The 25,518-nt window shown below is 53.0% G+C and overlaps 1 protein-coding gene across 11 annotated transcripts; it reads right to left on the bottom strand.

The window, feature by feature from the left end:
• Positions 1–89: 89 nt before the first annotated feature.
• On the bottom strand, positions 90–23,178 carry ARFGAP1 (ARF GTPase activating protein 1). Of its 11 annotated transcripts, none has more exons than XM_075571476.1 (14): positions 22,912–23,178; positions 18,589–18,652; positions 18,047–18,156; positions 17,314–17,485; positions 16,829–16,929; positions 16,611–16,700; positions 9,818–9,929; positions 8,785–8,841; positions 8,629–8,661; positions 7,347–7,379; positions 5,378–5,434; positions 4,764–4,823; positions 1,863–1,933; positions 90–1,498 (listed from the first exon to the last, which is right to left on the bottom strand). In XM_075571476.1, exons 2-14 carry the CDS (start codon positions 18,646–18,648, stop codon positions 1,147–1,149), a joined length of 1,308 nt encoding a protein of 435 aa, XP_075427591.1. In that variant the 5' UTR covers positions 18,649–18,652; positions 22,912–23,178; the 3' UTR covers positions 90–1,146. The 11 variants fall into 11 exon arrangements, with proteins under 11 accessions (XP_075427591.1, XP_075427590.1, XP_075427594.1 ...); XM_075571475.1 differs by having other exon boundaries at positions 1,863–1,939; positions 22,912–23,174; XM_075571479.1 differs by lacking the exon at positions 4,764–4,823 and having other exon boundaries at positions 22,912–23,174.
• Positions 23,179–25,518: the final 2,340 nt, after the last annotated feature.

Below are 25,518 nucleotides of genomic sequence, written 5' to 3'. Positions count from 1 at the left end.
AGAGGGACCGGAGAATACCACACGTGGCACACAGCTCAGGGCAATAAAATAGTCTCTACAGAGGGAGGTTATGGGATGAGGGTGAGGAGTGACTGCAGAATGCCTTTAATCATTGGGGGATGGGTGAGAGGCCGAGGGGGTACGATGGGAGCACAAGATCGCCATTCAGATGACGGCGTGTTGAGGTAGGGACACCCCCTTGCTCCAGTCTTCTCTGGGCAGACTCAGCCAGTACAGAACTTTCAATTACAATGTGATGCTTCTTTACACACGGCATAAACTGGCTGAATCTTTCCTTAGAGCGCCTTCCGGATCAGAACATTTACTTCCGAGGTGGGGGCTCCAGCTGCAGAATCCTATACATCTTCTACAGAGACATTGTTTGCTAGATATTTTGGCAATGAACGCCTAGGTCAGGGGCTCTTAATTCCAGTCCCCAAGACCCTCCCCAACAGGTCAGGTTTTCAAGATATCTCTGCTTCAGCACAGGTGGCTCAATCTTCAACTGCACCCCTGTGCTGAAGAAGGGATATACTGAAAACCTGTGCTGTTGGGGGGAGGGGGGTGTCTTGAGGACTGGAGTTGAGCACCCCTGCCCTAGCGCTTATAGTGCCGGCGACAGCGACGTCGCGTCAAAACAAATGTATTGCCGCCGTCGCGTGCGCTTATTGTAGGAGCGGCGAGACGGCTGCGTCACGATTGTTGGAAGTCACTTCAATTTGATTTTTCCAGTGACGTCAGCGTCGCCGGCACTATAAGCGCGTTCTTAGGTGGGCAAATACTAGCCGATCCTTTGACACATGAACAGGAAGTCACCCAGCGGCCATCTTTATATTGGGCAGCATCCCACCTTTTAAGAACCTTCCCCCCCGTATGTCTATTCGGTAGGGTCACTATGGTCGGGGTTTAGAGCCACTGCAGTGACGCTTCCATAGGAAACTTTCAGCCAGTTCAGGTTTACAAATCTCATTTATAACCCCTTAGGCTCCCAGAGGGGCCTGCAACGCATTGCGAAACTGACCCCTCTGGCCAAGGGGTTAACTTTTCTGGTGCTGGTAATGCCTTCACTGACATGGGCTGTTGGGGTGCTATGGAGTTGGGGGTTCCTTCCCTAAACCCCAGCCTGGCACAGCCCGTGTCCCAGGCCTACCAGTTAGAGTTCTCCCAACCATCGTCATTGACTGGCACTTTCGCCTTGGCGCCCTTCTTGCTCTTGCCCTCTGCGCCCTCCCAGTTGCTGTCCCAGTGCTCCCAGCTGTCGCTGTTGCTGTTCTTGTTGTTGGAGGTGGTCCCGGACCCCCAGACCTCCCAGCTGTCGGAACTCTTCCGCCCGGTGGAGTTTTCGGGGAAGGCCCAGCTGTCCCCGCTGGGTGACTGTGCGGGTTTGATTTCCTCCGAGCTGCCGAACGTCTCCCAGAAGTTTTTGCCAGTGGCGCTGTTCTGGTATCCGTCCCCTCCGCCGCCGACGCCCTGCTGATATCCGTCACCCCCAGCTGAGCTGTATGGGAGAGGGGGGAGAGAGAGAGAGAGAGCAGAAAGAAGAGATGGGAGAGTAAGGTGAGCGACAGCCGACAGAAATGAGAGATAGCGGGGGTGTAAAACACAACAGAGAAAGCAGACAGAAGAGAAATAGAACAAAGAGGGGGAAGGTAGAAATAAAGACAAAAAAAATATTAGTACACAAGAAAACCACATCTTGCCAGCAGAGCTTACAATCTAATTTGATAGAGGCAGTACCGGAAAGCTCATACACATTAAAGTCAATGAGTTTCCACCCCTCCCTCCCACCACCACAAACACACACTACAGTGCGCACACAATCACTGCAGTTCACACATTCGGACACACCGCACCTCACTCACCTCTCGGGAGTGTCGTCGTTTTTGCCGGAGAAGAATGTGGTGACGTCCCGCCATCCCTTGCTGCCGACCCCCTGCACCTGCAGACACATACAGGGGTAACGTCCGCACGCCACAGAGCAGACCTGGCGCTTCCCGCGGATTACCCGACTCGCACAGGGTTTCTAGCAGACAACGAACGTGCCGGGGGCATTTACTGAGAACGTGCCGGGGGCATTTACTGAGAACGTGCCGGGGGCATTTACTGAGAACGTGCCGGGGGCATTTACTGAGAACGTGCCGGGGGCATTTACTGAGAACGTGCCGGGGGCATTTACTGAGAACGTGCCGGGGGCATTTACTGAGAACGTGCCGGGGGCATTTACTGAGAACGTGCCGGGGGCATTTACTGAGAACGTGCCGGGGGCATTTACTGAGAACGTGCCGGGGGCATTTACTGAGAACGTGCCGGGGGCATTTACTGAGAACGTGCCGGGGGCATTTACTGAGAACGTGCCGGGGGCATTTACTGAGAATGTGCCGGGGGCATTTACTGAGAATGTGCAGGGGTCGAAGGGCCTTAAAGGCAGCGGTGCTGGGCTCCATCGCTGCAATGCTTAAGGTTGCGATTATACCAGATGTCGCTGGACGGCAGCGGGATCTGGTGACGTCACCCTCACGCTGCCGCCGAGCGGCATCTTAAGACTACGGTCCCAGTCATCACTCTGACACGCGCACCCGGCGGGGGGAAGAGGGGGGGGCAGAGCGTGCACAGCGCTAACCGGGATCTTCAGGAGAGAGGGAGAGGTTGCGACGGGAGGGGGCGTGGTCGGGTTTTTGCGGGGGCCTGCCATGACCTCACGCGGCTGGTTCGCCCTCATTGGCTGAACCGCCGGGGGCGTGGCCACGGCTTAGCCGCAAGTTCCACGCACAATTTTTTGGAGTGTGTGGAATCTTGCAGCACAGCGCGGCTGCTGAATCTGCGCCGATGCATGTACTCGGCCCGAGTGACTGGGGGGCCGGTGCTTGTTCGCACAGCGCACAGGCGTGCGCTGTGGCAGTCACTGGGACCGCAGCCGTATCATGCAGAGGAGAGAAGCAGAGGAGACAGGGAGGCGTGGCGGAGGTGTGGCCGTGAGCGGTTCGCCCTCATTGGCTGAACCGCTCACGTGATGCGGCCGTCGCCTGCCCAAAACTAATTCCTCTGTCTCCTCTGCAGCCTGCCGCCCTGCAGCTCCGGGCGGCGCGCGCGTCGTTCCAGGTATGTTTACCTCAATTAGATTGCAGCATTTTGTTTTTTTGCGCGACGCCGTCTGCGTTTTTTTTAGTATAATTACGGCCTTATCCTTTAAACGGATACATTCAAAAAAGCGGGACGGTAACGTTTCTACATCAAAAAAAGCTGCCCATGCCTCATTATGCCATAGGTTGGTGAAGAAAAAACAGCGGTCACTGCTACTCCACAATTTTGAGTAGCAGTGACCGCCGTTTTTCTTCACCAACCTGTTTACCATTTTGCGAGCAGGAGCACGCCACCGCGTTCAGCAACAGCAGCAGATTTCTTTCACACAGCACCTGGCAGATTTACAGCTTGATCGGGGATGCGGGCCAGCTGACTTAACCCTTCTACTACCAGATGCAGGTGAGGCAAGCAGTAGCTGGACATTTGATTTACTTTGGGGCTCTGTTCTGACAGGACTCCGCTGTACTTCTACCAGCCATGCTTTAAAAGCCCCCCGTCTAGGTTTATGGGTTCATCATAGAAGGTCTATTGATTCTATTGGACTTTATATATTTTGTTGCTGCGGTGTATTACTCTACTGCCTAATATACATCCACTTATCTGCATCGTTGTAGCATCAATCTTAGGGGCTCAAACCCTTTTTCCAATCTACTTCACCATGCCATATAAAAGAGATTCCCAGGAGGGGGCTCGAGAGGCGTCTCCACGGGGTCCAGCAAACAAAGTCATGGCGGACGCCAGGCAGGATAGCGGGGGTCCTGGGCCCATGTGGGGGCTGTGCACTTAATAAGGCCCCAAATGACACCTTACTGTGGGGGGGCGGTATCACTGCCACTTACAGCACAAGCTCCTGTCATATGGAGGGGGACGAGGAGAGAGGTGGGGGGGCTTGCTTGTGCAAACGCTTGTTGAACAAACCCTGACGTCAGACAGAAGGGATCAGCGGGATCCGCCGCCTCCCGAGTCTCAGCTCATCGTGTTTACAAACTAACTTAAAAACGTTCATTACAAATACTTCTAGAAGTCAGATTTGAGTTAAAAAGGCATCAATTGCCCAGATGTGACCGCTTAACCCCTTCAGTGCCCAAATGATAAACGGTATAATGGTGTATGTAAATAAAAGTGCCACAACCGGGGCCCTTGTGCGCACACACACACACGCACCGTACGTCATGGCCCCTGGCTAGGTTTAGCGCACAACACTGTCACATCCGCCGGAACCAGCGTCAGACCCTCCAGCACTCGGAGGGTTAAACGGGTCACTGCCCTTTGTTCGCTTGGGTCTTAGGAGGGGTTTTTTTTTTGCGGAGAGCACTCACCACAACGTCCGTTCAATGCAGCGTGTGGAGGAGAGGGCGACAAAAAACAGAAGCGGGTTACAAGGTGACTTCCCAACCGAACCACGGCACGCCGGCCGTCTCCATATCCCGTGCTCCGGTATAACGGGGGCCAGTCACGGGAAGAGCAGTTTTAACCCCTTTGCTACCAGCAATGCACTGCTGTCCGTGTTATTAATGGCCGAGTAATGCGTGCCAGGCTCTTTTGGCACGGAGCAGGCTAATGCATTAAATCGGGGTGCCATGTTGTGGGTGCTGCAGTGAGGCACTGCAGGAGGCTGGTTATACCGGAGCGCAGACCGGGTTATGGAGACTGGCTGCTGGGTGCCAGCCTATGCCACCTACCTTGGTTGCCAGTTGGGACACTCCGCTGGAGACGTCATCCAGGATCTTCCCATCTCTCACCTGTATTAGGGGGAGGGGGGGGGCAGATGCTGTCAGAGGTGTGAGCAAGGGGAGGTGGGCCAGAGTGGGCAAACCCATCACCCAGTGAGCATGAGTGGGTGTGGGGGGGGGGGGGATAGCAAAGCATCATGTGGCGCGATGTGTATGCAGAGTAATGGGGCTCAGGTTAGCACAGTAATGCAGCAGGCAGGGGATATAACCAATTCCCTTTTACCACGTGGGTTAGAAAAGCCACAGACAACAAACCCCAGCCACAGCCCAGTGAGATTGCAGGTGGATTGGGGAGCTATTCGCTGCTGCAGGTGCCAGCACATGTTCTGAAGCGGGATATGTGGGTAGAGAGGGGAGTTACAGCCACTCAGCATGCATCATTATTACCGCAGGGGGAAGCAGCTCTCTGCAGTGACAATTATCTGTCCCGTCCAATCAGCTACACGGAAGGGCTTAATCACCAAACTGTGCCACAGAACCAGCAGTGTTTTAATTAGCAGCCAATCAGAAGCAGGGAAATTAATGAAACCCCCAGAGCCATTAAAGACTAAAGCTAAAGTTACCTTATCCTGGGCTGGTCTGAGAACATTCTCATTAAGGGTCTGGCCTAACTCAGAGGCCTATCCAGGAAAGAAAGAACAGGACAGGGGTCAGGGGGGGGGCACATCCCGGAGAAGGGTCTGTGCAACAACATGGCGGCTTCCCGTGGAGTGGATACAGGAAACATGCAAACATCATGTATGTGAGTGGAGAACACAAGCACAAGGCAAACAGCCGCAGAGGGAACAGCAGCGAGCAAGGCAAAGGGACAGAGGAACAGCCCGACAAAGCAGAGCAAGGGAGAGGAGAGAGACGAGAGGGGGGGAGACAGAGACGAGAGGGGGGGAGACAGAGAGACGAGAGAGGGGGAGACAGAGAGACGAGAGAGGGGGAAGACAGAGAGACGAGAGAGGGGGAAGACAGAGAGACGAGAGGGGGGGAGACAGAGACGAGAGAGGGGGAGACAGAGAGACGAGAGGGGGAAGACAGAGAGGAGAGAGGGGGAGACAGAGAGACGAGAGAGGGGGAGACAGAGAGACGAGAGGGGGGGAGACAGAGAGACGAGAGAGGGGGAGACAGAGAAACGAGAGAGGGGGAGACAGAGAGACGAGGGGGAGACAGAGAGACGAGAGGGGGAGACAGAGAGACGAGAGAGGGGGAGACAGAGAGACGAGAGAGGGGGAGAGGGGGAGACAGAGAGACGAGAGAGGGGGAGACAGAGAGACGAGAGGGGGAGACAGAGAGACGAGAGAGGGGGAAGACAGAGAGACGAGAGGGGGGGAGACAGAGAGACGAGAGAGGGGGAGACAGAGAGACGAGAGGGGGAAGACAGAGAGACGAGAGAGGGGGAGACAGAGAGACGAGAGGGGGGGGAGACAGAGAGACGAGAGGGGGGGAGACAGAGAGACGAGAGAGGGGGAGACAGAGAGACGAGAGAGGGGGAGACAGAGAAACGAGAGAGGGGGAGAGGGGGAGACAGAGAGACGAGAGAGGGGGAGACAGAGAGACGAGAGGGGGAGACAGAGAGACGAGAGAGGGGGAGACAGAGAGACGAGAGAGGGGGAGACAGAGAAACGAGAGAGGGGGAGACAGAGAAACGAGAGAGGGGGAGACAGAGAAACGAGAGGGGGGGGAGACAGAGAAACGAGAGGGGGGGGAGACAGAGAGACGAGAGAGGGGGAGACAGAGAGACGAGAGAGGGGGAGACAGAGAGACGAGAGAGGGGGAGACAGAGAGACGAGAGAGGGGGAGACAGAGAGACGAGAGAGGGGGAGACAGAGAGACGAGAGAGGGGGAGACAGAGACGAGAGAGGGGGAGACAGAGACGAGAGGGGGGAGACAGAGAGACGAGAGGGGGGGAGACAGAGAGAGGGGGAGACAGAGAAACGAGAGAGGGGGAGACAGAGAGAGGAGAGAGGGGGAGACAGAGAGACGAGAGAGGGGGAGACAGAGGCAGATTAAGGGGAACTTAGATGAAGGAGAAAAAATACACAGCAAGACAGTAAGTGGGGTGCACAGGTGTAGAGGAAGGCTGAGGGGCGAGAGATACAAAGTCAAAGTGGGACAAACAGAAGGACAGAGGCTAAAATACAGAGAGAGAGGAGAATAAAGAGAGAGTGACGGGGAGAGGTAGAGAATAAAGAGAGTAAGACAGTCCCTGCAGGGCTGCAGGTGCCTGCAGTTCACATTGGCTTGTAATGTTTGCACGTGCAGGGAGACACTTTGCTCCCCTGGACCTTCCCCAGGAACACTTCATATCGTTAGCCTGAGCACAGCACTTTGTACAGGACCTCAGCAGGAAAGCAGACACGGCGAGATACACAGGGCTGTACCGAAGGATTAAACAGAGGGACCGCATGGTGACACCTCCACTCCCAACCACGGGACACAGAGACGGGGCGAGACTGCAACAAGCAACACAGCCACGGAGAGTGGGGGCCACGTCACCGGCACACATGGACCATGCACACAGAGATATGCCAGGGGCTTTACCGAGTCAGGTGGCTGCTTGTTCCCTCCCCAAATCTGCACATGGGCAGCGGAGGAGCAGCGTGGGGAGAAGAAGTCGCCTTTAGCAAGAGGGCGGGAATTCAGGGGGGGGTTAACCCGACATCTGAACGTAACGTGCGTCACTATGTGAATCTGAATGTCCTACTATCTACACAGAGCGGCCGGACCTTTTCATGGAGCAGTTAAACTTATACGCAGTGACCACTTCGTACCTCCCGGGACGTTACGGAGATGTGTGAATGTCATCCAACGCAATTTGTCAACTTCTTCGCCAAAATGTCACAAAAGGGTCAACATGTGTCAGTGTCACAACAGAGAACTGGGGAAATTGCCTTATATAAAGGGTCATGTGACCTGCATGTAGTGTCATGTGACCTGCATGTATTGTCATGTGACCTGCATGTAGTGTCATGTGACCTGCATGTAGTCTCATGTGACCTGCATGTAGTCTCATGTGACCTGCATGTAGTCTCATGTGACCTGCATGTAGTGTCATGTGACCTGCATTTAGTGTCATGTGACCTGCATGTAGTGTCATGTGACCTGTGCCGTGACTTTTCATGCTTTGTGAATTTAGGCTTTATTTGCCAAACTGACATTTCGAGAGCAAAAACTTCAGCTAAAACTTTGCAAATCTCTAAACAGTGTGATATTGTGCCTGTCTCGTGGGCAGCAAAGAGGGAACGGGAACTAAACAAATCCCAACAGGAATATGGATTGACAATCATCAGAAATGCTTCTTATACTCCATATCTGCTCTCTCTCTCTCTCTCTGTGCGATTACACCAGGGCTGGTGAAACGCTTCCTCGCCCTCACTGGGATACATTATTATTATTACATTCATTCAGATGCTGCATCTAGAAAGGGGTCTTTGCGGAGCCTTGAGAATTCATGCACAAATGACATTCATGAAGAACTCTTAGGCTGGTCCTGTTAAAAAGCATTGGCTCTATTACACTCTATCAGCTACCTGCCAAGGGATACAGATTTCGCCCAGATTAATGCAGTTACTATAACTGGAGATCCCAGGTATGTGACTTTCTGACTTCTCTCTCCGTCTCGCTCCTTCTTGTCCTACTCTGCCTCACTAAGGAGAAAGGTCAGGGGGAATCTCGGCTGAAGATAACCCGATCGGCCCCTATCCGAGGGTAAAGAATAAACTCCTAAGTCTACACCAGGCTCTGGATATATAGTAAGCAGCCTGAGGCTCACCGAGCCTCTCCCCCCTGCATGCGCCTGAGTCTGCAGCCTAGGAAGAATTACCTTTTGTGTAGCTTGGGACCCCAGCTTGGTCGCCTAAAATCAAGAGAAAAAAAAAAAGAGACAACATTTGACATTAAAAATAAAGCGCGTCGATACCAAGCTCGTCCACCAGAGAGCAGCAGCAAAGCCAAGGTGCGTTCCGGATCGGTCACTTACACTGTCCTTGGCCGCAGAGGCGAACTTGCTAGCTCCCACAGTGAAACTGCTCCAGCCCTGCAAGAAACAAACAGGTGAGAAGTGATAACTCTGCACGGCTGTCCGAGAGCCTCGAACATCCTTGTGCAGGTCGAGGTTAACGTTGAGAAAAATGCAATGTATTAATAAGAGAGGACGACAGTCCCAGGGCAGTTCCATTCCATGTCACCCCAGTAAAAGGTGACATGTAGGAGGTAAATGGACTAAAGAAAATGAAATCACTTCATTACATTTCTGGTGCAGCAAAGCCAAAAGGGAGCTCCCGGAATCAGATCCCGAAAATGTAGGCATAGAAAAGGGAATATCAGCGGCCACAACCAAAATCATCCAAAGAAAAAAGAAGATTTATTGAATTAAAATGTCAGGACCTACGCGTTTCAGTCCCAGCCAAGACCGTCCTCAGGGCCGAAACGCGTTGGTCCCGACATGTTAATTCAATAAATCTTTTTATTTGGATGATTTTGGCGTGGCCAGTGATCTTCTCTCTTTTCTGTCCCACGAAGGCGGCAGAGGCGCGCGGCACCTTTTAGTGTATGGGTGATGAACGATCTTGTATTGCACGCAAAATAACAGAATAGGAATACGCGACTACAAACACCGATATTGTAAATATAAAATGTAAAAAAAGTATTTGCAACTTCTCAGCAGTTTTATACAAACCCAACTAGAAACTGAGCAACAAGGTGACACAATTCGGGATTCCCTGTGGGTTTTTTTTAACAAACACCACTGTATTTTATGATTTTGTTACTTGTTTGGCAGTGACACAGATGGACGGGCGCCATGACACACCAAGTCCATCGCTCGCTACATTGAGTGATCTTGTCATAAGTGATTTATTGCCCCATTCATGCTGTCCCTCTCTCTGCATGGTACAGAAAGAAGGGGCACAGAACTCATGGAGTGCGTCACACAGAAGGGCTGTCTGTCTGTCACTAGCCGATCGGGTGTGGATTGGCAGTGAAGGGCTCGCTCTGTTCCCAGAGGGACTCACCGAGTACAGGGAGGTCATGGCAGTATTCATGAAATCATCGTCCTTCTTCTGAGGAGTCACCGTGTTCCCAAATCCCACGTATCGGTTCTCCTGATTGCCAACACCCCCACCGCTGCAAGAAAAATAATAACCGTGTGTGCAACTCCTGAACAGAGGGGCGCAACGACCAGACTCACAGACACCCCGCAAACCAGCGCACTTATCTGAAAATAGGGCTCAAAAACAGGGGATGCACTCCCATGAAAGGGTATCGGAGCTTGATCCTGTGTTAAAGGTGCATTTCTGCCTGGGGTTCATTTTATTTGGGGGTGGGGGGGGAGGGGTCTCCAGAGCTGTACTGTGTTAATTTGAACTTTAGGGACCCCCGGTTTTCTGAGATACACATCGGTAGCAGCAGCTGGGTACACAATATGGACGTTTAAAGATCCTGTGTCAAGTGAACCAATAGGAAGCTGTGATATCATCCCTGGCGGCTTCCTGTTGGCTCGCATGACATGAGATCTTTAAACCTGCATTAGCTGTCGGCAGCACCTTTAAAGGTTAGCATCTCAGGGAGCAGGGGGTCCCCAGAGCGGAATTTAACGCCGTTCCGCTCTAGAGATCCCCCTGCTTCCCACCAACTGGGGGCGGGGAAGAGAATACATTTATACATTAGGCCCGTTCTATAGTGCCGGGCGCGGAAATTTAGTTGGCTGACGTTAGTCAGCCTTTCTATAATGGCGCCGCGCATGGCAAGGAGAGTAGAACTGGCCGACAGGGGAAAAAAAAAAAAGAAAGAAATCGCGCCGCTACCGCAGCTGAAAATGCAAATATGAGTGAATGTGTATGTATGTATAACGTATTAAAAAAATTATTTCAGGTTTTATTTATTTATTTTAAACACACACACACACACACACACACACACACACACACACACACACACACACACACACACACACACACACACACACACACACACTTTAAGGGGAAAAGCCATTTACTGCCGTTGTAGTCAGAAACCCTTTATCGGAGCGTAGTGAACCCGGAGCCATGCGATTCTCTAATTGAAAAGTGACTTGTTTAAATCTCACTTTCCAACCCCGTCTCTGCCAGAAACACTGGGCAGAGCATTGCATTGTGGGGCCCGCACATGAGATTTAATATCGCAGCCTGCAAAGATATCATCGGGTTCGGGAGAGGGGTAGAGTGGTAGAGGCGTGGCGTGGTGTAAGCCATGACAGATCTTATAAAAATGTACAAATAATCCTTTGCCTGATACATTTTGTGAGATGTATATTGACCAGGGTTTCCATACAAACATACGTGACGGCAAATAAGAACCGCTTCGCCCACCCAGCCCGCCATTTTCCCATCTGCTGTAAACCCTCGGACCCCATTCGATCCTTGGGGCTCTCTTTCATATTTAGCCTTATGTCTATCCCAAGCGTGTTTGAATTCCCTCACGGTATTAGCCCCTACCACCTCTGCCGGGACGCCATTCCATGAATCTACCACCCTGTCACACTTCCCCTTAGCGTGCCACCCTCCAGCGTCAGAGCACGATCTCTTGTTCTAGCGCCTTCTCTTTCTTTGGAATATGCTTCCCTCCTGTTCTTCGTTGAATCCCTTCTGACCGCTGCCTTGTTGGAATTATAGCGGCCAGTGCTCGGTTTGTAGGGAGGTACACAACATCTAGCCGTATAGGTGCACTCAGAAATGAAAGATCCTTTCAGCGGGAGCTGCAACTCAATGGTGACATCCAACAGACAGGAAGCAAAGAGAAGAGCGCTCCACACTAGTGGTCAAGTGTGGTTAGTATTTATTCAGCCAACGTTTCGGCCCGACAGAGCGGCCCTTCTTCAGGGTCGGCAACCCGAGGAATAAACTAATTACTTCACCACTATTTTGAAGTGCTACTCCCTTCCTTTGTAGGGAAGTAGCACATGAACTTAAATATAATGTATAACACTGTTCATTAAATGTAACTATGTATCCGTCATCATAACTGTGCTCAGGACATACATGGAGAGTCGCCTCTCGTTTCCACGTATGACTTCCTGGCAAAACATTTTACAGATTGTATGGTTACTATGTTTCTGAGGGACCAGGCCATTGCCCCTTGATACAAGTAAATTATATTTGTGTGTCGTTGTATTGCGTTTCAATAAGTTCCCCTCATACTACATATACAGAGAAGTATATCATACACGTGACAGCTTGGCGTGTCCCTTTGGTATGTCAGCAGAAAGTGACCACATCCCTTTTCCCTGAGCGGGAATATATTATTAGTTATTGTACTTAGCGATTTCAGATCTTTCCCTTGTGTTCCTCTTGTAAAAAATGTCACTTATTTGTAATCTGTAGTCTTGTTTACCTAATAAGATATATTTTTTCGCGTTAAATTGACTGTTTTTGACCATTTTGGGAGGGTTGGGAACACATTGGTATTAGAATAACTTACAGGAAACACATTACTTCTCGGGAAAATGAAGCATCGTTATACTCTGCACAGTGATTCTTTCCTCCTGGCTCAGGGGACTTGCCAGAAAGTATTTCTTCACTGAAAGGGTGGTGGATTCAAGGAATATCGTCCCAGCAGAGACCAATAAAGTGGGAATTTAACATGATAGATAGACAATGCTATTATAAACATGAAAGAAACCAAAAAGGATCTATTCGCTTCTGAGCTTTTTGAACTGGATAGGAAAACGGCCAGACCGCAGGGGCTATTTTTATGTCCCTATGTAAATGGCCGCTCTCCTAGCAAGTAACTACATTGGTGCCTAAATCGTTGATTCACATTACACAATTGTGCGAGTGCACAATATGAAGTCCTGTTTCCCCTTCTGTCCGCACATTACTTTTGTGTTTTTTAAAAAAATAAGGAATTAAGGAAGAACTCGCGGCTCATATCTCTATACAAGTCTTCAACGGAAGGACACATAATGAGGTTTAGTCGCTCCGATTGCGCTCCACGAGGGGTAGTTTGGGGTGCTCCTATCAAGGTAGATCACGGAAGACGAGCAGGTATTGGTGGTGCACAGCCAGTTGCACAAAAAAACTTTATTGGCACATGTACACAGAGAGGAGAACCACTCCAACGCGTTTCACACCGACACTGGCACGTTGTCAGAGTGAAGGTGCAGGCAAACATGGTGAATTTAAATACGCAGATCGCACCTGGCCGGCGCCACATCAGCAATGACGATGTCTAAATGACACAAAATCCGAGCAAGCTCAAGAAACCCCCAAACCCACCCCATCACACACACACACACACACACACACACACACACACACACACACACACACACACACACACACACACTCACACACTCACACACACTCACACACACTCACACACACTCACACACACTCACACACACTCACACACACTCACACACACTCACACACTCACACACACTCACACACACTCACACACACTCACACACACTCACGCACACGCAGTGCTACTGAGCGTGGCCAAATGTATACAAAAGACAGAAAAGCCCAATGCTACATCCAATGTGACAAAAAATATTTTAGTACAATACTTCAAAGCTGATATTCACACGAGTAATGGTTACAGGCATACCCCGCATTAACGTACGCAATGGGACCGGAGCATGTATGTAAAGCGAAAATGTACTTAAAGTGAAGCACTACTTTTTCCCACTTATCGATGCATGTACTGTACTGCAATCGTTATATATGTGCATAACTGATGTAAATAGCACATGTGTAATAGGCTCTACAGTCTCCCCGCTTGCGCACAGCTTCGGTACAGGTAGGGAGCCGGTATTGCTGTTCAGGAAGTACTGACAGGCGCATGCGTGAGCTGCCGTTTGCCTATTGAGCGAGATGTACTTACTCGCGAGTGTACTTAAAGTGAGTGTCCTTAAACCGGGGTATGCCTGTATTTAGTAAACCCTTTGGCCAAAGCGTTATAAGCCTGCATGCCATGCCAAGGAATAACCAAATTTGCAGGTCCTAACACTACCTGTTAAAATGCTCATTGACCGGTATTTGGAGGACGAATGACCACAGTGGGTCTGTACAAACACAGGAACGTGAAAAGGACCTGCTAACTTTATATACAGCCGATTTTGTTACGTCTGTCTTCATTATGTACCATTTCATATTTATTTACTTGGTTATTCATTTATGCGTATTCATACAAGTTCCTATTTCCCATCCATGGGGGAAATCAGGAGATATATTCAGCACACAAAGACCCCTTTAATATGTGGGATGTACAAAGCACCGTTCACTATCGCAGTTATCCCACTAGCAAGCATGACGTTTAGACAACATTGTTCCAACTGTAACATGACGATTACTTCAGTTACGATATATACTTAAGTGAGGATGTTTTAATGGAGTTTTTTTTGTAGAAAGTATCCATTTTTATATTTTCTATGTTTATTATATTGTAGCCATGTTTCCCATGCACCTAGTTTTCTTCAATGAAGACTGGGTGCAATGGGTTAATTTGACCATTTGTATGTGCTTAGTTATTCAGATCACACTTACCCTGCGCACGCACACTATCCACACGTCATTACGAGTCCAGGATCGTTCATCTATTCCAGGTATCATTTACACATCCTCATTGCTGATGCGGCGCTGGCCAGGTGCGATCTGGGTATTTAAATTCGCCATGTTTGTCTGAGCCGTCACTCTGACAAAATACCAGTCGGCGTGAAACGCGTTAGAGTGGTTCTCCTCGCTATGTACGTGCCAATAAAGTTTTTTGTGCCACCGGCAGTCCAGGTCTGTTTTTCATCGGCTGTGCACCGCCAATACCTGCTCGTCTTCCGTGATCTACCTCGATAGGAGCACGCCAAACTACCCCTCGTGGAGCGCAATCGGAGTGAGTAAACCTCATTTTTTGTCCTTCCGTTGAAGACTTGTATAGAGACATGAGCCGCGAGTTCTGCTTGCACTGTGATTTATAGGCTAAAGGGGTTTATCTAGGCATACAACAAAAATATAGCATTGCTCTCGCAATCCAGCCCATCACAGGTGCCCACAGATCATTGGCTCACGGAGTTCTTAGAAAACCTCATTACCGCGGCCTCCACCTCTGTCACAGTTCAAAGGTAGTCACTCCGTGGGATAATATTCCTTTGCAAGCGGACACGAGCTATATCAGTCCTTCATTTCTACAGCCATCATCAATGATGAATAATATTCCAATTATATGCAGACCACATACTTCGAAGCATTGCTGTGGAGGTCACTGCAATATCCCCAATAAAGAATTGAGTGCAACATTTCCGTGCGTTCTCCAATTCGTTTTCAGACATTTGCAAAAATAGTCCCCAGGTGTCAAATATAAACCTGCAGCTCCCATGAGCCTCTATATTCTGCCATTTTTGCAAATATCTAGCGAAGCGGCAGAAATGTGAGTGCTGAGAGGGTGTGAAAATATTCTGCTTAAAACGTGAAATTCTCTGGGGAAATAAAACCACATTTGAAGACATGCGCACATCTCTAGAATTCACTTCCCATTCTCACCGAGGTCTCCCAAGTTTGCACGTAAAAACCAGGTCAGTTCAGCGCTGCCTGAAAGTAGCAGCCGGGAGGCCAGCGCCGGTGAAATTATATATAAAGCGCTTTATTCAATGAATTTGCCAGGTCTGAACAGACAAACGGATTTGGATCTGCTAAGACCAGGAAGATAAATTGGATAAAGCGGTTTATACATTACTAGATTTTGTGCCCGGCTTCGCCCGGGGAATGTAATATTTAATACATCTCCCCGCCCCCACTCCGCTGCCGGCACACCTCCCCGCCCCCCCCTCCCTGCTGGATGTAGTGCGTTGTGAGATTTGTCTCTGTGTGTCTCCCCCCGCTGCCGGCACATCTCCCCCCCCCCCCTCCCTGCTGGATGTAGTGCGTTGTGAGATTTGTCTCTGTCTGTGTGTCTCCCCCCACTGCCGGAACATGTCTTTGCCCCCTCCTCCCCCCTCCGCTGGCGGCACATCTCCCCACGCCACTGTGGCATGTCACTTCGCTGCCGGCACATCTCGCCGCCGCGCCAACCCCCCTGTTGGTACATCTCTCCCCGCTGCCGGCACATCAGTCCATCCCCGCCCGCTTCTACACCCGCTAGCTGGCACATCTCCCCCGCACATCACACACACACAGCCTCGATCCAGGAAAGGACACGCCCCCTCCCTTAGTAGCCACGCCCCCTGCCCTAACATTAGCCGAGGGAAACTTAGAATGTCCATAATTTGGGAGGCGAGTCACATTGGAACCTCAAAATAGTTGCGTTGACCTACAAATCCGCCGCAGAATGCACAGTGAAAGCTTCGTTGTGTTACGTGGTGCCGTTTGTGAGATATCGATGCTTCGGACATACAAACAAACGAAATCCAACTTAGAATTATAGTATAGATTTCACCGAGGTTGGCCCCGCGGATCGGAATTTCAAGCAGCGCTGAACGGACCCGATTTCGACTCTATCATGTTATCGCACTTCTGCGCACCACAGATGGGGGCGAATGCCACGAGTACTAGTGACACCCTAGCCTCTCCAAAGGTAGTCCTGATTCAGCACAGGTGGCTCAAATCAGTGGCTCGGCCATTTTCACTGAACCCCCAGTGCTGAAGCCGGGGTATCCATAAACCTTGAACGTTGGTGGCCCCTGAGGGCTGGAGTTGCTTACTCCTATGGCTTTCCATAATGCGGCCCAGGTAAGTCCCTTTACCCTATGGATTTGGTCTCGGCTCTTGATATGATTTACCTATATATAAATGATGTGCAGCATGGATACGGTTAGGTATTTCCCTGTGTTTTTACCTCTGATAGGAATTCACGTCGTCGTTCAGCCAGTCCTCAAACGCTTTGTCTCCTGAAGCGGCTCCGCTCTGAGCAGAACCTGCGGACGAGCTGCGCGGAGCAGGAGGGAGAAAGAGGAGAGAGATGAAAGGCGCGCTGCAAAGTGCTCTGCGCACACGCGCTCACAATCGCCGCTGTGCATCGGAGACAGAATTCATGAGACACCTGGCTCATCTTACCGGTGAGTGGAGGGACCCATCATCCTTGGCTGAGGGGGGGTCCAGTTCCTGGCAGACGAAGTCTCCGCAGACCAGTCCTGTCCATCAGCTAAGGTAGCAATCTGGGGGAAGACGTGACATGTCGACAAAGGGGTCAATACACAAAATGTGCAGACAAAACATAACTCAGACAATTAGCACCGCGGGGGGGACAATCCATTCACCTTCACCCCTCGGGAGTACCAGATGACCCCAAAATAGGCAATACACGCCCACTATATCATTAAAAGGTCCGGACAAGGTACTTAATCGTTACCAAGGTACAAGGACATGTCAGCAGTGCTGTTGGATGGAAACGTTTGTGATGTGTACTGATTATAAGTATACAACCTGTTCCATGGGAATTATGCATATCTAGCCCCTCCTACAGCGACATGATTAATAGTAACAGTACTGACCCCGCCCTGCCAGAGGCGCAGAGGCAGCACGGTACGCCCCGTCCTCACCTTGTCGCGGTAAAGGGCGGCTGCCTTGCTGTTGTACTTCTCCTGCATGCTCCAGCTCGGGTCAGTGTCCTCCTGCGACTCCAGGAACTGGCGGAATTTGCCATTGCCTCCGACTTTCATCTTCTCCAGCTCCACGTCCTTCCACTTATCCATCGTGACAGAGCGCACGAAGCTGGGAGCCGGAGAGGGGAACAAGAGGAGATCTCAATGAGATGCAGGGGGGGAGCAGTTTTCTGAATTATTTTCGGGGGACTTCGGTTCTCCTGAATACAGAAAGGGGGGTCCTAGGTGCAACACAATGGCATTTCTTTTTTTTGGGGGGGGGAGATTCATAATATTGGCAACCACATAACTCAGCTCTGCCTTCCCTCTCAGAGAGGGAGCTTAGTGACTCCCCCCTTTGGACCGAGAGACAGCTTAGCTGTATAACCCGCTGTCTAATGAATGCAGCCCACTCTACATATGTGATTACTGCAAGAAAAGGGGCCTCTGGGTGTTACAGGGAGTTACCGATGGGGCTTTTGGAATCAGATCTGCACAAGCCTAGACCTAGGTTTTCATGCTGGGATTTCTAAGGGCATTAAACATTTCTTATAAACATGATACAAACACTATTAGTGGAAGAGTATATATGTTACATGGCTCCTGCCTGAATCCCCAAGGCTGCTCACATGTAACAAGGAGCAGGTAACCAGAGATAAACCCTGTCCTGTGTCTTCACCGTCATCCTCACCTGAGGTGAACCCCCAGCCCCCTGTGCTTCCCGGAGCACTCCAGACACACCCAGATGCCGTAGGTAACGCTGACCCACTGGGGGTTAAATGCCCCGCACTCAAAGCAGATCTGTAAGAGAGCAGGGAAATCTGATTATATCCCAATACTTACACTGACCGCAGACATAATTACCCGAGCACCCACTGCCAGACATTATTAACCGAGCGCCCACCACCCCAACCAGCAGATTACAACCAAGTGCCCACCCACAAACGTTATTACCCACAGCGCCCGCTGACCCCGACATTAATACTCGCGCGCCCGCTGACCCCCAGACATTAATACTCGCGCGCCCGCTGACCCCCAGACATTAATACTCGCGCGCCCGCTGACACCCAGACATTAATACTCGCGCGCCCGCTGACACCCAGACATTAATACTCGCGCGCCCGCTGACCCCCAGACATTAATACTCGCGCGCCCGCTGACCCCCAGACATTAATACTCGCGCGCCCGCTGACCCTCACACCATTGATGAGACTCTCCCTGCAAGGCACTTACATTGTTTTCATCCTGCACTCTGACCTCCTTCAGCACCTTTCTTGACCGTGGACTCGCCATCTCTCTGCAAGACACGAGCGCCCCATTTTATCTCCATGTCACAGAGCTTCCCCCCTGCACACGTGACCGGGTACGCAGTCACACCTCACAAGGAGGAGCACACCGGGTACCATACCCCCTCACCGGCAGCAGGTCCGGCAAAAATCCACGCAGACTCCCTCAGTAAAATACATTTCTGCCATTTCGGGACTTTAAAATGGCTGACAGGCAACTGCTGGTGTGCCAGTCAGTAACTGTGATCTTCGAGGCAGGAATTTACCATCTTGAGAAAGGGCAAAGACTTAAAGCAGTAATCGCAAACCCTCAATGTGTTCTTATTATCATGAACCTGGGGGGCCCCCAGAGCCGATGTGCTGCCCGTGACCCCGTTGTTCACAAGCTACTGGGAGCTGTGTGTGTCAGTGAGAGGCACAACCCAAACAGGTTCGCAGGATCCCACCTCCCGATAACGGAGTGAGACTAATTCTGCAGCCACTTAGTGCCCAGCGGGAAAGGATTCGCAGACTTGGAGGCTAGGGGTCACCCGTGTCAGTGCTCGGGCAACCCGGGTACGTACAGAAAAATGCCCCCCCCCCCCCAGTCCTCCCAAACTAAGCCGAGCGAGTACTGCTGCCTTAATTAATGAAGCTATCTCAGATATTAATATCTTGTGATTTGGAACAGAGAGATTCCCAGCTTCCTACCCCCAGTTGTGTGAAGGAAGGCGCTCTGCTGCTGTGTAGCCAGGGGATTATTATACACGTGGATATTAGTGACACAGGGACAATCTGTGACCTCATCAAAGGGACACGTGTGATGTCATTGGACAGGAAATGCTGCCAGCATGAGAATCCCTAGTGACTCACACGGGAGGTGACACTAATTAACCGTTACAGGGGATGTGACACTAATTAGCCGTTACAGGGACTTCAACCTCCACGGACCAAAATTGGTAACAGTAAAAAAATAAAAATAAAAAGAAGAATTGTAATGGAAAAGTGAAGATTTATCAGTGAGAAAAAGAATCTACAAATCAGGGGGGGGAGAGAAAGATATGGGGGATGGGGGGGAGAGAAAGATATGGGGGGGAGAGAGTGAAAGATATGGGGGATGGGGGGGGGAGAGAGTGAAAGATATGGGGGATGGGGGGGGAGAGAGTGAAAGATATGGGGGATGGGGGGGGAGAGAGTGAAAGATATGGGGGATGGGGGGGGGAGAGAGTGAAAGATATGGGGGATGGGGGGGGAGAGAGAGTGAAAGATATGGGGGATGGGGGGGAGAGTGAAAGATATGGGGGATGGGGGGGGAGGAAGCGATGGGGTGGAGGAAGCGATGGGGGGGGAGGAAGCGATGGGGGGGGAGGAAGCGATGGGGGGGAGGAAGAGATGGGGGGGAGGAAGAGATGGAGGGGGAGGAAGAAGAGATGGAGGGGGAGGAAGAAGAGATGGAGGGGGAGGAAGAAGAGATGGAGGGGGAGGAAGAAGAGATGGAGGGGGAGGAAGAAGAGATGGAGGGGGAGGAAGAAGAGATGGAGGGGGAGGAAGAAGAGATGGGGGGGAGGAAGAAGAGACGGGGGGGGAGGAAGAAGAGACGGGGGGGGAGGAAGAAGAGACGGGGGGGGAGGAAGAAGAGACGGGGGGGGAGGAAGAAGAGACGGGGGGGAGGAAGAGACGGGGGGGGAGGAAGAGACGGGGGGGAGGAAGAGACGGGGGAGGAAGAGACGGGGGGGAGGAAGAGACGGGGGGGAGGAAGAGACGGGGGGGAGGAAGAGACGGGGGGGGAGGAAGAGACGGGGGGGGAGGAAGAGACGGGGGGGAGGAAGAGACGGGGGGGGAGGAAGAGACGGGGGGAGGAAGAGACGGGGGGAGGAAGAGACGGGGGGGGAGGAGGAAGAGACGGGGGGGGAGGAGGAAGAGACGGGGGGGAGGAGGAAGAGACGGGGGGGGAGGAGGAAGAGACGGGGGGGGAGGAGGAAGAGACGGGGGGGGAGGAGGAAGAGACGGGGGGGGAGGAGGAAGAGACGGGGGGGGGAGAGGAAGAGACGGGGGGGGGAGAGGAAGAGACGGGGGGGGGGAGGAAGAGACGGGGGGGGGGAGGAAGAGACGGGGGGGGGGAGGAAGAGACGGGGGGGGGGAGGAAGAGACGGGGGGGGAGGAAGAGACGGGGGGGGAGGAAGAGACGGGGGGGGAGGAAGAGACGGGGGGGAGGAAGAGACGGGGGGGGAGGAAGAGACGGGGGGGGAGGAAGAGACGGGGGGGGAGGAAGAGACGGGGGGGGGAGGAAGAGACGGGGGGGGAGGAAGAGACGGGGGGGGAGGAAGAGACGGGGGGGGAGGAAGAGACGGGGGGGAGGAAGAGACGGGGGGGGAGGAAGAGACGGGGGGGGAGGAAGAGACGGGGGGGGGAGGAAGAGACGGGGGGGGGGAGGAAGAGACGGGGGGGGGGAGGAAGAGACGGGGGGGGGGGAGGAAGAGACGGGGGGGGGGAGGAAGAGACGGGGGGGGGGAGGAAGAGACGGGGGGGGGAGGAAGAGACGGGGGGGGAGGAAGAGACGGGGGGGGGAGGAAGAGACGGGGGGGGGAGGAAGAGACGGGGGGGGGGAGGAAGAGACGGGGGGGGAGGAAGAGACGGGGGGGGGGAGGAAGAGACGGGGGGGGGAGGAAGAGACGGGGGGGGGGAGGAAGAGACGGGGGGGGGGAGGAAGAGACGGGGGGGGGGAGGAAGAGACGGGGGGGGGGGGAGGAAGAGACGGGGGGGGGAGGAAGAGACGGGGGGGGGGAGGAAGAGACGGGGGGGGGGAGGAAGAGACGGGGGGGGGGAGGAAGAGACGGGGGGGGGGAGGAAGAGACGGGGGGGGGGAGGAAGAGACGGGGGGGGGAGGAAGAGACGGGGGGGGGAGGAAGAGACGGGGGGGAGGAAGAGACGGGGGAGGAAGAGACGGGGGGGGGAAGAGACGGGGGGGGGAGAAGAGACGGGGGGGGGGAGAAGAGACGGGGGGGGGGAGAAGAGACGGGGGGGGGAGAAGAGACGGGGGGGGAAGAGACGGGGGGGGAAGAGACGGGGGGGGAAGAGACGGGGAGGAAGAGACGGGGGGGGAGGAAGAGACGGGGGGGAGGAAGAGACGGGGGGAGGAAGAGACGGGGGGAGGAAGAGACGGGGGGGGGAAGAGACGGGGGGGGGAAGAGACGGGGGGGGGAGAAGAGACGGGGGGGGAGAAGAGACGGGGGGGGAGAAGAGACGGGGGGGGAAGAGACGGGGGGGAAGAGACGGGGGGGAAGAGACGGGGGGGGAAGAGACGGGGGGGAAGAGACGGGGGGGGAAGAGACGGGGGGGGAAGAGACGGGGGGGGAAGAGACGGGGGGGGAAGAGACGGGGGGGAAGAGACGGGGGGGGGAAGAGACGGGGGGGAAAGAGACGGGGGGGGAAAGAGACGGGGGGGGAAAGAGACGGGGGGGAAGAGACGGGGGGGGAAGAGACGGGGGGGGAAGAGACGGGGGGGGAAAGAGACGGGGGGGAAAGAGACGGGGGGGGGAAAGAGACGGGGGGGGGAAAAGAGACGGGGGGGGGAAAAGAGACGGGGGGGGGGAAAGAGACGGGGGGGGGAAAGAGATGGGGGGGGGGGAAGAGATGGGGGGGGGGGAAGAGATGGGGGGGGGGGAAAGAGATGGGGGGGGGGAAAGAGATGGGGGGGGGGGAAAGAGATGGGGGGGGGAAAGAGATGGGGGGGGGAAAGAGATGGGGGGGGGAAAGAGATGGGGGGGGGAAAGAGATGGGGGGGGGAAAGAGATGGGGGGGGAAAGAGATGGGGGGGGAAAGAGATGGGGGGGGGAAGAGATGGGGGGGGGAAGAGATGGGGGGGGGAAGAGATGGGGGGGGGAAAGAGATGGGGGGGGAAAGAGATGGGGGGGGAAAGAGATGGGGGGGGAAAGAGATGGGGGGGGGGAAGAGATGGGGGGGGAAAGAGATGGGGGGGGGGAAAGAGATGGGGGGGGGAAAGAGATGGGGGGGGGAAAGAGATGGGGGGGGGAAAGAGATGGGGGGGAAAGAGATGGGGGGGAAAGAGATGGGGGGGGAAGAGATGGGGGGAAAGAGATGGGGGGAAGAGATGGGGGGGAAGAGATGGGGGGGAAGAGATGGGGGGAAGAGATGGGGGGGGGGAAGAGATGGGGGGGGGAAGAGATGGGGGGGGGAGAGATGGGGGGAGTACATGGAAGAGAGTAAATTCAGGCCCCTCAGTGGATGGAGAATGGCACACGGGGGGGGGGGGGCAGGGTGTTTTCGGTACCTGTTCGTGTCCCCGGTCTCGGTTCTGAAGCAGCCGGTGCTGGTCTACGTGTCAGGTGGAGCTGAGCTCGGTTATCGTTCGGTGCCGGGCTGGGTCTCGGTTCGGTGCCGGTGCTCCTCCTCTCTCTCTCTCTCACTCCGCCGCCATCTTCCGGCTACGTTGCAGCTTCGCAAAGGATTGTGGGAAATTAGACACACTAACAGTGTGGGTAACCCTGTGTGGCACTGACAGTGTGTGTGACACTAACATTGTGTGTAACCCTGTGTGTGTGACACTAACATTGTGTGTAACCCTGTGTGTGTGTGACACTAACATTGTGTGTAACAATCTGTGTGACACTGACAGTGTGTGACCCTCTGTGTGACACTGACTGTGTGACCCTAACATTGTGTGTGTGTGTGTGTGTGTGTGTGTGTGTGTGTGTGTGTGTGTGTGTGTGTGTGTGTGTAACATTGTGTGTGTGTAACATTGTGTGTGTGACTAACATTGTGTGTGACACAAACATTCTGTGTAACCCTGTGTGTGACACTAACATTTTGTGTAACAGTGTGTAACCCTGTGTGTGAAACTGACAGTGTGTGTGACACTAACATTTTGTGTAAACCTGTGTGTGACACTAACATTCTGTGTAACCCTGTGTGTGACACTAACATTGTGTGTGACACTAACCTTGTGTGTAACCCTGACTGTGTGTGTGTGTGTGTGTGTGTGTGTGTGTGTAACCTGTGTATTTCCGGTACCTTGCGGTCACTGTCCCCGGCTGGGACATGGCACACACGCGGGCACCAGAGGGCGCACCTTTCTCAGGGGGTTCTGTGGCGCAGGATACAGAACTGGCCCCTGGGAGCCACAGGGCAAATAAATCGTAGAAAGAACCAGCCAGTAATAAGGACGGAGAGTTCCAGAGTCACATTCATAATGGCCAGTGGCACTAATAAAAGCGGCATTTATGACACATCGGGACAAATCTGCCAGGTCGGATATTAGAGAGAAGTATACACAATGTGTGCAATAAAGGCAGGGACATGAGTCTCTGCAAGAGAGATTGTTATTTTTCTTCAAATGTAAATAGAAAGTTCAAAATAAAGAATAAATAATTGGGGGTCTTAGTAATAATGTCCGGGATCAAACATCATGGAGGCAAAGATGCAGAATGAATAAGGGACACAAAAGCATCTAGTGGGTTATTCCGGGATAGTGCCGATCTGGGCACATTGGCTTACACGGGAGTTTCCGTCCGATATTGCCCCCATTGCAGCTTTTATGATGAAACCCTATTTAATTCCTCTTTCAAGGCCAGATGACTGCAGGTTCCTGCTAGGACTATAGGGATGGACGGTGGCATGTTAAACCCGCCCCCTGTGCAGTGACGGCGTTAAAAGGTTAAATGCCGCTGATTGGCACCTTAAAATATCAGATAAATATTAGTCTATTTATATAATATTTGAACATTTCCAGGGTGGACAAAAGCATTGTAGGTTTTTGTTTTTTTTTCCATCTTAATCTAACGTTTTGTAGTGATCAGACTGTTTGTCAGTTCTCAAAAGTAGACGTGTACGGTTGTCTTGTTTCTCTGGTGATTGCGACGCCATCATTAGTCAGAAGGAAGTGCATGATATGCTTGTATTTGATCTCTGGGGTCCACGGAAATTAACTGCACAGTTCTCAGCTCTGGGGGACTCCCTCTGTCCTGCAGGTTTAAAGCTCTCAATCCTGGGGAAACAAAATGTCCCCCAGACCGTGGGCCAAAAGGAAGCCTCAACGCGGCGGCCATCTTTTTAAAAAAAAAAGTGCACCTGCACCAAAAACTGTAAGTATCTCGGGAACCCGGGGTAGCGGGGCTCGGTTCTGCTCCGGGGGACTCCCCTGTTAAAACAGTGTAAACAAAATACATTAGTGGCGGGAACGCTTTGAGTGCCGGATGGGCCGTGGACGTGACCCCGTCGGCCCTTAAGCCGTAAACGGAATGAGGACCCCTCCTCTTCCATTTCCCTTTACTGCAGGTCATCGCCGTGTTGCAGCACCCTTGAGGCCAGACCCCCTAACATAGCCAGTACATCATGGGACCCCCGGTGTGTCAGACCCCCTAACATAGCCAGTACACCACGGGCCCCCAGGAGGCCAGCCCCCCTAACATAGCCAGTACATCATGGGACGCCCGGTGTGTCAGACCCCCTAACATAGCCAGTACACCACGGGCCCCCAGGAGGCCAGACCCCCTAACATAGCCAGTACACCACGGGCCCCCAGGAGGCCAGCCCCCCTAACATAGCCAGTACATCATGGGACCCCCGGTGTGTCAGACCCCCTAACATAGCCAGTACATCACGGGACCCCAGGAGGCCAGACCCCCTAACATAGCCAGTACATCACGGGACCCCAGGAGGCCAGACCCCCTAACATAGCCAGTACATCATGGGACCCCAGGTGTGTCAGACCCCCTAACATAGCCAGTACATCACGGGACCCCAGGAGGCCAGACCCCCTAACATAGCCAGTACACCACGGGCCCCCAGGAGGCCAGCCCCCCTAACATAGCCAGTACATCATGGGACCCCAGGTGTGTCAGACCCCCTAACATAGCCAGTACATCACGGGACCCCAGGA

This window comes from Ascaphus truei, chromosome 15 (assembly GCF_040206685.1).
Source record: "Ascaphus truei isolate aAscTru1 chromosome 15, aAscTru1.hap1, whole genome shotgun sequence".
Taxonomy (NCBI): Eukaryota; Metazoa; Chordata; class Amphibia; order Anura; family Ascaphidae; genus Ascaphus; species Ascaphus truei.
The sequence above is the reverse complement of the archived record's forward strand: the minus strand, read 5'-3'. Positions and strand labels throughout refer to the sequence as shown.